The sequence below is a fragment of the Notolabrus celidotus genome, chromosome 18, assembly GCF_009762535.1.
Source record: "Notolabrus celidotus isolate fNotCel1 chromosome 18, fNotCel1.pri, whole genome shotgun sequence".
NCBI classification, from domain to species: domain Eukaryota; kingdom Metazoa; phylum Chordata; class Actinopteri; order Labriformes; family Labridae; genus Notolabrus; species Notolabrus celidotus.
Window position 1 is genome coordinate 20,359,592 of NC_048289.1, and position 12,617 is coordinate 20,372,208.

The 12,617-nt window shown below is 38.8% G+C and overlaps 1 protein-coding gene across 5 annotated transcripts in view; it reads right to left on the reverse strand.

The window, feature by feature from the left end:
- The window catches only part of LOC117830512 (zinc finger MIZ domain-containing protein 1-like), a 245,299-nt gene that overhangs the window by 45,383 nt on the left and 187,299 nt on the right, over positions 1 to 12,617 (reverse strand). For all 5 annotated transcript variants that reach the window (XM_034708659.1, XM_034708657.1, XM_034708658.1 and 2 more), the window contains one exon: positions 2,363 to 2,476. In XM_034708659.1, the coding sequence (XP_034564550.1) occupies positions 2,363 to 2,476 (114 nt within the window). The remainder of the gene's footprint in view (positions 1 to 2,362; positions 2,477 to 12,617) is intronic.

Below are 12,617 nucleotides of genomic sequence, written 5' to 3' on the forward strand. Positions count from 1 at the left end.
TGACTGCTCTGTCTGTGCAAAAAAATCAGAGGAGATATTTATCAGATATATTCTGTTAAAAAGCTTTAACAATATCTGACAGTGGTATGATGGACATCTTGTGAACTTGCCCAAAATGTCTTGTTAATACTGGTATTTTTTTATTCTCATTATTTGTGCATTTATTTTTTATTGTCTATACAGTACTTTTCTTCTCTGTTTGTTGTTTTGTTTATCTGTCTGTTTGTTTTTTATTCTTTTTCATGCCGGTCAAACTCTCACATTTTATCATTATTTATTTATTTATTTTCACTCTTCGGCCTGGCACTATTTGATCCTGTATGTTGTTGATGTGCTGTTGAAAATTTAAAATCCAATAAAACCTAAGTCATAAAAAAAAGCTTTGACAATAATCTATAAAATGTCATATGTAGGTAGGAAAAGAGTCTTGTATACACAATTAGTAGTTGCCTTTGAAACATTCATTTTCACAGTTAGCTTTTAACTTTAGAGTCCTATATAAGCAAACAGCTAACTGTTACTCTGTCTTAACGGTCAGCAGATTCAAATACAAGTTTGCCAGTAAAATACCAAAGTATAGCTAAACTGACGGCTAACAATTGTCACTACGGCTCTCGTTGTTCTTGTGTTGCAGGTAACTAGCAACCTTTGCTATTGTTGCTTACAGCAAACAGAGGCTGTGTTATGAACAATTAATACGGTTGCCGAATATATACCAAAATGTAGCTGAGTGAATAGCAACCATTAATGTGTTGCAGGCAATCAGCAACCTATGTTTAACCCTCCTGTTATGTTGCGGGTCAAATTGACCCTTTTGAAAGTCTATTTAAGGCGATATACGCCTTCCAAACCAGCTAAATGCAGCATAAAAATCTGGGCAGCATGTGACAGAAGAGGTGTCCTGTTAATTTTTATCACTTCATTTAGGAAAAAAAAATCAAAATGAAAAATAAATTAACAAAAATCTTTGTCATGTAAAACTATTGTATTTATATTTAGGGCTTTCCAATGTATATTTAAAAAGTTTTAACATTAATTTTAATGAAAAACGAGTGAGTTATCCTCATTGAACCATGATCTGTGAGAATTAAAGAACACCAATGGACTAAATCTTGATTTAAATGGTTAGTAGTGGAGTTAAAAATTAGATTTAAAAAAATGTGTATAGGGATTTTTTTGGGCTCTGACACTTTTGGATAATTGAATATGCCCCGGATCAAACTGACCCAGAAACATAATTTCTGTTCCAGAGAAACAAACATAACAGGAGGGTTAAGTTAGCTAATGGGCTGAATTGATACTTTCTGTGTCTCTCTAAATCTTTGGTATATTTTGCCAAAAATAAAAGACATCCCAATAAAAATACAATTGTATATATGTGTCCGGTGTATATATATGTAGGTTGATGTGCATCATTGTTGTGAGGCTGGGTGGGGGTTTATTGTGTATGTTTTATGTATGTATTCTTGTACAGACAGTGACAACAAATGTCCTTAATAGGGACAAATAAAGATCTATCTATCTATCTATCTATCTATCTATCTATCTATCTATCTATCTATCTATCTATCTATCTATCTATCTATCTATCTATCTATCTATTATATTTTGCTAATGTTCATTATTGCTAGAAGCAAACAAACTATTTATTTAGTCATAGGAGGAACAGCAGTGTACTTAATCAGGAGTGATTTCAAAGCTGAGGGAGGTGAGCAACTCATGAATGAGATTTTCTGTGAAAAAAATCCCTGTAATTGTACGCTAAACAGGTGAGGCAATGAAGAAATCTACACTTCACAAGAATATGACCCTCTCCTTGGGGTTTTCTGTAACATTGCCAACTCATTGAAAATTTCACAAATCTTCTTGACAGTAATAGTCATGGTAGCCATCCTGGCCAAACTCAATCTTTGTTTACAGCGTACGACTGTAAAAAGTCAAGTCTTTTTTTCAAACGTCATGGGATACAAATTATTCAATTACTCAAAAAGCCCCCAGGCGTTTTAGGAAGGGAATAAAGGGCTTTGTGTATTGTGTATTTTCCTGTAAGCACTGATTGCTTTGTGGTTTGAGGACGTTATTTCTCTCCTTTTTCTGTTCCAGTGTGCCGATTTCATGAGCCACAGCACAAACTGTTACTGAAGTCACTGAAAGGTGACTGAATCCTGGTAGCTTCAACAAAGTGAAATGCTTTTTATTTTGCAGTGACCTCAGTGAAGATCAGGCAGCTAAACACTAGTTCCCTCATATCCCAGAGGGAGTTATGGAAAGAGCCAATGCAGCAGTTGTTTTCGCAGCACTTTCATTGTCCTTGAACCTTTTAGTCTGAGACTGCAGTACAGGATCACAACTGGCTACTTACCGTTAGGCATCCCATCAGGCTTTGCTCAAAGGGGCGCTGGAAGGCTCGGGGGTCACCACACCAGTCCAGCAACTCGGTCGCTGCTGTTTGGAAATTTGCTGGATTTTGTAAGTGCTGGAGGGAAGGAAAGGAAAGTTTGGAAACAATTAGAGTCCTGTAACACTCAAAGGTCAAGAAGAAACTGAGAAGTTATGTATTTATCCAAAGTTTACTCTTTATTTATTTTGCTAAGGGCGGGGAAAAATAAATAAAGAGTCAGCAATTTTTCATTGTCCTGGCATGTGATACAATCATTTAGTTTAGTTTAGTTTAGTTTAGTTTAGTTTATTCATTATTTATCGTGTCATGCACTAAAAAGGTGCCAAGCCCATATGGACTTACAAGACAATACAAAAACAAAACAAATAAGGAGCAACAACATAACATTTATACCCCAACATTAGTGTATCATATCATATCATATCATATCTCAGTGGCGGCTGGTGGAGTTTTCTCCAGGGGAGGCCTATAACTCCAAAATATTAATATAATACATCCTATATTTTAATATAGGATGTGCCTGTTTTTGTCAACCTCCTCACTCTGCTTATGGATCCCTATCCTGTAGCCTTCATCAAGCTGACACGAAATGTTTATTTTTCAAAACATGGCTAGTCACAGTGCATTAACCATGTGGATCCCAGTTCTTTGTCTTTTCTGAAAAGTGCTTCAAATCAGTAATACCTGTCTTAATCCATGCTGGGTCAGATCCTGACGTTTGAAAAAGGAGGCAGGGAAAGCAGAATAAAGCATTAGCCTCACTACATGCAGTTAGCCAAGCCTTGTTGCTAAACCAGGTCCTGGAAAAAGACCGGGGACTTCATGTACAAAGACTTGCATGGATTTCCTACTGAAACATTGCGTATGCTAAAATCCAGAAAACGTCGTATGCACAAAAATATCCAGATGTATGAATCTGTGCGCAAGGATCAACAGCTGTAGAAATGTGTGTATGCCAGCCATGAAGTTGGCGTGAGGCACCGCACATTTCCAGGGTCATTTCACTCTTGATACATCTGAACTTTGCCATGAAAAAGAGCGTACGCCACGTTTTTGTGCGTACGCACCTTTTGTACATGAGGCCCCGGGTGTATTGTCTCCCTCTTTCTTTGGACTGCTGATTAATTGTGATGTTCGGCTGATCTGGTCCGTATTGTCTCACCCTGTCGGGATCGTTTTCCCATAAGAACCTGCTAACCATACATTATCTCTTACACATCCTATTGAATTGTAGCTATTGTATTTGATTGTATTGTATTGTATTGCATTGTATCATATCGTATCACATTGCTGTATCGAATTGTATTGTATCGCATTGTATTGTATCATATTGAATAGTATTACATTGTATTGTTTGCATCATATCCGATCTTATCGTAATGTTTCTGTTGCATTGTATCGTAACGTATTGCATCATATCGTATTGTACCGTATCACGTTGTTTTATATCGTATCACATTGTATTGTACCGTATCACATTGTATCACATCATATCGTACCGTTTGCATCGTACCCTAAAGTATCGTATCATCGTATCACATCATATCATGTGACATTCCTAATTTTGGTGTAGGTAATGTATCATAATTGTAAAATTGAAAGGATCCTGGAATATTGAGTTTTTTGACTTCTTTTGAAACCCAACCAATCACTCATAACGACAAAATCTACGTTTATACACACAATAAAAAGAGTAACTCCAAAACAAGCAAAAAGATCTAATGATGTTTGGGTTGTGAACAAAATAACAATTATCTTGGATTAAAAGATAATTAATGAACAATATCAAATAAAACTCAAACATAGTCATTTTGCACAAGTTGAGGCATGACAGGTTAGAAAAATGGAACTGCCCCACTAGAATGAAAGCTGTGATATGATTAGTATCATTATTACTTAATTTACTGCTTATTAATTATTGCATCTATTTGCTCAATTATAATTTTAATTTCGTTCAAAAATGTTTTCACACCTGCAAAATGTATCTATATGATACCTTATCTTGTAGGTTTTAAGTGTTAATGCACAGGGCTGAGGGGTTACGTCCTACATTAGGTGTCTGCTTCACTCTCCCCAGGTTTCTGTAGCACCACCTCGACACTCGGTGCAATAAATCTCCCTGTATGGCTACATGAATGGCTGTGGAAGGCCTTATTTCAGCAGCTGGCCCTGAGCTGTGCAGTGACTTTATCTGACAACAGGCTCCTTGACCTACAGGCACCCCTTTATAGCATTCATTCTTACAACAGAGCGCCCAGCAGCACATTTAAAAGCCCTGTTGTCTATCATGCTTTAGAGCAGCAAAGGAAACTGAAAAATGGACCACTCTTTGGTCTCAAAAGCAGACTCCCTGTTGGTCATTTCTTCTCAATATGAATTATTTCATCCATAAAAGAGCAGACAACACCTTGGCTTTGCAGTAATCTATTGCATTTGAGGAGATAATGCACACAAGCTTTTGCAGTGTACCAACCAGGAACAAACAGACCCCCACTCTACAGCATCAAAGGTAAACGGAGAGATTTGTCAGCTGATGAACGGCTGCTTTCTTCACACGTCTGTGTGCTTTGATTTCACAGTCTGGGAAAAGAAGACGAAGACGAGACAGCTCTACCTTGCGGTGCTTGTTTATAGTTTGCTCTTTAGGGGGCAGCAGAGGTCGAGATTTGATAAGGCAGCTTTCATATCATTTTACAAAGCCAGTGTTTGACAAGAGCAGGATGAAACCGGTCTTGTTTATTTTATGTTCTGTCCGAGACTGTTCCCAACGTGTCTTTGTTGAGGGAGACGTGGTGGGTGCTTAAAGAAGATGTTAATTTCTAGTGGTGGATAAAGTCTCCTGGAGAAGCACACACATTCACAGATGCTAAATTTAGATGAGTCTGGAAGCTAGACAACACACGCAATCAGCGCACCAAGGATGGAAAGGAGGAGAGGGGGGGATCTGTGGAGGAGAGGGGAGGGAGAAAACACACAGCACCAACACTTGGGCTTGAAGTGATTACTGTTCTCTGCACTCGGAACAATTGGTCCCACCAGTGTGGCTGTCACATGGAGAGCTTGGCACTGCCACACCACAGATGTTACCCCTTCTCCGGCCAAAAACCACCAATCAAACCTAAACTAGTAGCCAAGAGACCCCTCACTCCCCCACCCTCTATCCTCGTCCCTCGGGTGAGACAGTCCTCCAACATTTACGCTCCAGTCAAAGCTCAGTTCAGTTCCAGGGGAAACAGAGATGGACAGCAGACGCAGTGTCCAGAGAATACAGCGTCCTTCAGATACAATCACGCTCTGTAGTCACGTCTGGAAACGACTTCATCTGCACATCTGCGACTAAACTGACTGTGACAGTGCACACCATCTGAAAAAGACCCTCTTTTTTTTCTCAAAATCACAGCCTTTGTTTGTGCTGCTGTTGTTGCTTCACATTCAGGGACACCCCAAAGCACTAAAAAATATAAACGCAGACAATTAACCCAGGAAAGAACACAGAAACAGCTGCAGCAGCAGCACAGGGTTGTTTTCCACTTCATCTTCAAATATTGACGCTTACAGTGTGAGGAAGTGCTCCTGCAGCGAGAGGAGAGTTCATAGTTTCCGCAGAAATCCTGTACATATCACAGAGTGGAGAGTCTGACAGCAAACTGGCTTCCCCACAGTGAGAGGAAAACTACTCTCTCTGAAATAGATACCCGCAGTATCACGGAGCCCATCTCCTCCCAAAGTGCTCACAACGGTGCAATTTCAGGACGAGAGGAGGAAACAAACTGCCACTGAGAAGCTATTTGTTTGGGTTGAAAATCAGATAACTGCTTCTTTTTGGAGTCAGTTTTTTTTAAGCATCCTCGCCTGTTTGGAGGTTAAGCAAGTGTATTTATTTTGCCTTGTCTCTTCTAAAGATATGTTCTCATGAGGCGCTAAGCACCACCAGAGACACAAACTACCTACATGGTTTCATTTTATAAATTAATGTCATAAAGTCCTGATTAATCTGCTCTGTCTTTTTGTTAGAATTAAAAAAAATTGGCTTTTAAAGTCCAACATATTAAACTTAACCACCACAAGTATGAAGTAACATTTCTCTTCTTTTTTTATAATAAATAGTGCAACGTCTTACAGATACTTTGTTTGCAGCTTTTAAAGACAATGAAAAAAGTAGAACTTGAGAGATATATACTACCGGTCAAAAGTTTTAGAATGTCCCAATTTTTCCACTTTTTTATTGAAATCCCAGCAGTTCACGTCCATTGAATAGCTTTAAATGGTAAAAAAGTAATCAGAATCAGCTTTATTGAAAAAGAAAGGGTAAGATTACCCAAAACTGAAAAAAGATTGTACATTTCAGAATTATACTTATAATGATACTTATATAATTATATATAAAAGGCCCTTTTCAGGGAACAAGAAATGGTTTGCTGTTCTGCAGCAATTGAGGTTAGTCAAGCTTTGAAAGTTGGTGCTACCAATTCTTACTGGTGTCCCAACTGTCCTTGATTACTTCCAACCCCCTCTGTCTGGGGAGCAATATTTGAACAGTCTTGTACTCCAGAAAGTAATGTGTTGCTAAATAAATGGCAAGAAAAAGGTGCCAGGTGGCTACTTCGATGAGTCAAAAGTGTAGACTATATTTGGTTTATGAATTGATTCCATGACTTATTTTCGAAATTCAATTGTTTATTTGTTCAATGTTTTAATTTCAGCACATCAGCAGACCAATATTGGCCTATCACAGATTTATCGGTATAATTCAGTATCCACAATGTTCTCCAAAGTATGCCAATATGATAAAACATAGTTTTACAGATCATAAATTAAGCATACAATGCTTTGGGGGGTTTAGAAATAATGTCTTAACAAGTTTGGAGGACACAAAGTACCTGATTCCAATGTTTACAATATTCTCAACACTGCAGCAAAAGTTTCAGAGCACCTAGCAAAGCAGATGCTTGTTGGTTAATATAATCTTAAATGCTAATATTATTTTAATGATGTTATTTACTTTATCTGCTTCAATTCAATTGTGACTACAGTGGACAGTATTGCGATTGTAATATAATACACTGTATTATGAGTCTACTTGCATGATTATCAAAGATAATAAAGAAATTATTGATTTAATTCTAATATGTATTTCTCATTTCAATACATACAAATATTAAGTACATGCATTCTGACTTTTGAAAATACAAAAAATAAAGCAGATCCACCCTTGGAATTAAATACATTCATCCAAAGTGCAAAGACAACAGCAGTGTGACACTTTTGTAAACTTAAGGTGTTTCTGTAAAAACAGTCTTGCACTTCTGCAAAGTGCAAACAGAGAAAGTTTAAGTCTGTAAAACTTAAAGTAGTTCAGCCACAGTGCAAAGGCAGCAACACTTCTCAGGTGATAATACTAATTACTCTTGCTGCTCATTAACTTTGCAAGTAGTGCACAGCATTTCTTGATGAGTAAAACATTGTGTGATACGCTGTGACTGTTACAAGAAAGCAGAGTGAGATTTTTTTTTGTCAGAAATTACTGTCTAGTTATGCAGAGGACAAAATTAACAGAGAGCGAAGATCTTTGTTAACAGGGGGCGCCAAAATAGACAGTCCAAAAGTTCCTTACGGGAGCTTTGAAATCAGTGTAGGTATATCTATCTGACTGGTCAGACCAATAAAAAGCAACAAATCCACACAGTGCAGAAGCTTTGGCTTTTTTTGCTTAACAAATGAGTACGACGATAAATACAAGAATCAATTCAATATAAGTGAAGGGGAGCCGGCTTAGCTTAGCAGCTGAACCACATTGGGGATGTGCATAATAATCATTGGCTTCTATTCAAAGACCTGTCCCTTTAACAGCCTGTTTGTGTGTTTCTGTCATGTGGCATGTCATGTGTGTTCACATTTTACAGCCATGCTCAGTCTCTGGAAATACGTGTAGTAGTGTGAGATTCAGAAACGGGGAAAATCACCGTGACTGTTGCTAATGTTTTCTTCATCTTTTGCTATTTAATGCAGTTAGCATTCTTCTTCTACTGTTTGCTAATGCGGTTAGGAAACAGCTTTAAGACAATCTGTAGCCACCGTCTGGCGGGAACACCGTATTACAACTAGGGATGCACAGATCCGATGCTGGTATCTGAGATTGGCTAGATCGGACTCAAAAAGCTAGATCGGATATCGGTGACAAGGGGCCGATATATAGTGCCGATCCATATGGCAGATCTATTCATCTCAGTTCTATGCCTTACTGTGTTTACAACAGCCATGTGCGTCTCCTATGTCATCAGCGCCGACCGGTCTGTGCATTTTTACCTGGTGGAGCATGATGGAGGATAACTACGAGGCTCTGCAGTTTAGCTGCATGTCACACTTCTCATGCTAACAACTCCACCGAAAACTTGTAACGTGTGCAGCAGTAATGTTTCGACGTATGGCAGTCACACTGAAAAATATAATGGAGGCCCAAAGGAAGAATTTTACGTCAGCTGTAGCATACTGCAAAATGAAGATTAACTCACCAATCTGCTGGTACACATTTAAAATCTCTTGAATAATGATACTGTCAGTTTAAAAATGTTCATTTTATTTTGGTTTACAAAGTCAGAAAAGCCTGAAGTTGCCAAAACATGATTCTATCCTCACATTAAGGAATTGAGATTGTTAAATCAATACCGGGATCGGATCGGCTAGTATCGGTATCGGCAGATACCAAAGCCCAGGTATCGATGTTGGTATCGGGACCTAAAAAGTAGGATCGGTGCATCCTTCATTACAACCAGGCACCAGTAAAAATGATGAAAAATTTTACTTTTGAAATGAGAAAATACTCTGAGTAACTCTTCGATTTTTACTAAGCGAAGGATTATTCGAATATTTGAAAATCATTGCCCACCCCTAAACCATATGCCCCATGAACAGTGGCTTCAGTCCTTGGAGCTGGTGGACTGAGTTCAATACTTTGCTGCATATCATCCCCGCTCCCAGTTTCCAACCACTGTCCTATCCTCTCAACAAAAGCCCTAAACTATCTCTGAAAATAATAATGATGAGTTGAAGTAAATACAGTATCAAATTACACAGGAGTGAGGTGTTACTCTTGTTTGAACCTGCTGATGTCAAAATGAATGTTATGGGGTGAAACACAGCCATGTTTTTATAGTCCTCTAAAAGTGTAGTTAAGTTATTGTTTATAAATCAAATTACATCAATTTCACCACAAGATGGTAATTTAAAAATTACCACCTAAATGATTCCAGATTTAACTTTCATCCCATGATTCAATCAGGCTGACAGATTCCAATTTCCTCTACTTTATCTTCTCGCTCTGCAGTAATTTATCATTTGAGCAACAAAATCAATTTGTTCCCCTGTCCGCTGCTCTGGCTGCGAGTATTCAGACAGACATGTCACATCTTCCAGAAAACAACAAACACAATGGAGTAGGCTTCATTTATATTCCTGCTCCATGTCCACTCAATGCCAAATTTCAGCATGTGCACACTTTCAATTAAAGCAAACAGCTGGATTGGTTTACAATATTTCCTTAATTATTTTAATGGCTGGGATATTGGACAATGGGGAGCAGGGGGAGAAGATAGTGAGTTAATTGTTCTGATCTCCCCTGATGATCATCTTTGTGTGCGGGGAGGAGAATAGACGGTCGGCTGAATGGGCTCACTGCTAGTCTAATTGGCAGGACATAAATGGTATTTATTATGCGGGGCCTTCCAAACCCTGATTGTCTGCGGCACAAAGCTGCCTCTATTAGCAGGGTGCTGGCTCTTACTGGTGGGTTTGAAATGACCCGGTGCTTAACCATTTATTAGATGGACTGGAGGCCTCCTTGTATGCCATGGATCTCTCTAATTGGCATGTTTACCCATGTGCTGCTTCCACCCGGCTGCTAACATTGGGACGTGTTTGTTTAAATTTTTGCCTTGCGGGGTTAGAACATTTAACCCCTGACGTTTGAATTGTTTACACTTTGTTTTAGACAGATTCAAACCCCTTTTCCTTGATCTGAGAACTTCCTTTACAGAATAATTCATCAGTTATTAGCAACAAAGAGCGGTACTGGAATCCAATTTCATCTCCCATACAACTCAAGGAGGAGTGGATATTGAATATTTAATGTCCTGCTGTGAGGACGGCAACCAGACAGAAAACAGAGAGTGTTTATGTCTCTGTTCCTTATTACTTAAGGACATCAAAGGCTGTCTCTTCCCTCTGTTTGCTCCCTAAACACTCGCCCTGTCTTGCTATCTGCCTCACCTTGTCTCTCGCTCTCTCCCTCTCTCTCCCTCTCTCTCTCTCTCTCAGTAATAGCTGGGAACTCCCTGCTGAGGGTAAAAAAAACAATTTGCCACGTCCACACTTGCGTTTAAGTACAAAACCCATACGTTGTCCCAAAAGGCCCTCAGAAGCACTCTTCTTCAGGAGCTGGACCTCCGAAAACAAAACGGGCCGTCAGTTAAGAGAAGAGATCAAAGAGAGAGCGCCCTGTAGCCCGGGGTTACGCGAGGATGTCTGTTTAACTCTGCCAGAGATTCGTCCCGCAGTAAACGCTGCTCAGAGCAGAACAAAAGAACTCCCTGGGAGTCAGTATTGGTGGAGGGAGAAAGAAGGGTGTTGATGGGGGAGGGTGGGGGGGGGCTCTGCTCTTTGACCTCAGTCAGTAACCTGAGTCACACCACAGTCCTCTGATAGAAAGACCCAACAGATTAGTCACTTTACTGAGGCCAAACAGGGAGACTGCAGTTCAATACTTTTCTCTGTCAAAATATGAAGAACAATCCAGCAGACGTACATATCTATAAATAGAACATCGATACATAGAAGTTACACAAGTGATAAAACCTCATATCTATTTATCCACTTAAAGATGATGTTGTTTTTTTGTGAATATGTCGGAAAAGTTACAAGCTTTAAGTTTTAATTCTCCACAAACAACTGAATATAAATGTGACACTTAACTTAAGAATATTGACTTAGCACCCTTAAAGCTACCTGGGAATCAGAACTGGGAGAGATGGTCTCTAATGAAGTTTGGGAGGAGGCGCTGCGGAGCATTCATGGATCATCTATTTGTGCCAAACACAGATTTACTCAATGTAGGATTTTACACCGAGCTCACTACACTGAAGCTTGTCTGGCAAAGATGAGCTTCTTTGTGTGATTGGTGTCAACAAGCATCGGCACATTACACTCACATGTTCTGGAGCTGTCCCTCTCTAAATGTGTTCTGGTCTGAGGTATTTGGAACGTTGACTATTTTAACTTGGGTAAGACTGGTCCCTAATGCTTGTACTGTTTTGTTTGGTGTGTCTCCTCCTCTATCTGTTCTTTCTCCAGCCAAGAAGGACATGTTAGTTTTTATGACTTTGTTGGCCAGAAGGCTGATATTGTTGAATTGGAAGTCCTCTGTCCTACCTACCCATTCAAGCTGGATTAAGAGTGTACTTTATTTTCTTACACTTGAAAAGATTAGGCTGACCCTGAGTGGCAAAGCTCATATATTTTAAAAAATCTGGGACTCTTTCTTATGTCATGTCATCTGTTTATCTTTATTATACTTGCTTTTTGTCTTATGTTCTCCATTTTTGGGGTTCTGTTTAGTTAATCTGGAGGGTGTGTCGGGGTGGGGGGTTATTTGTTGATTTGTATTTCGTATGTCATCTGTGTGTTTCTTTGCTCCAAAAAAAAAGGAACACGTACCAACCTCTAATTTTGGATGGGACTGTTTTTCTATGTGAAAATCAATAAACAAACCCCCCCCCAAAAAAACGCTGTAACAATTCAGGTTTTCAATACTAAATAAACTATCTCTTATTGTGACAATAAGTTATTTCCTTATTTAGAATACAAAATTAAAAAGAAAAAACAAACCAAGCTCTTAATTTTTCAGAGCCCAAATAATTGTCTTCGGATTGCTTCTTTTGTTCAAGCAACTGTAAAAAAAACATCCACATTATCTTTATTTACTTTCATTAATTACAAAGAAAAATGTGAAATCATCTAATTTAAGAAACTGGCTGTTTGACATTTCTGCTTGGAAATAAGTTATGGATTAGAATTGCTGTGTATGGGGTTTCTTAATAAAGAAATATCAAGCAGTAAACTCAAGTCTGAAGCAAAACCTGTCCTCACTCTACAACTTGTATCCACAGTGTCATCATCCCATGCATTGTGAGAGCCCTGCTCATGATTCTACATCATTGCTGCT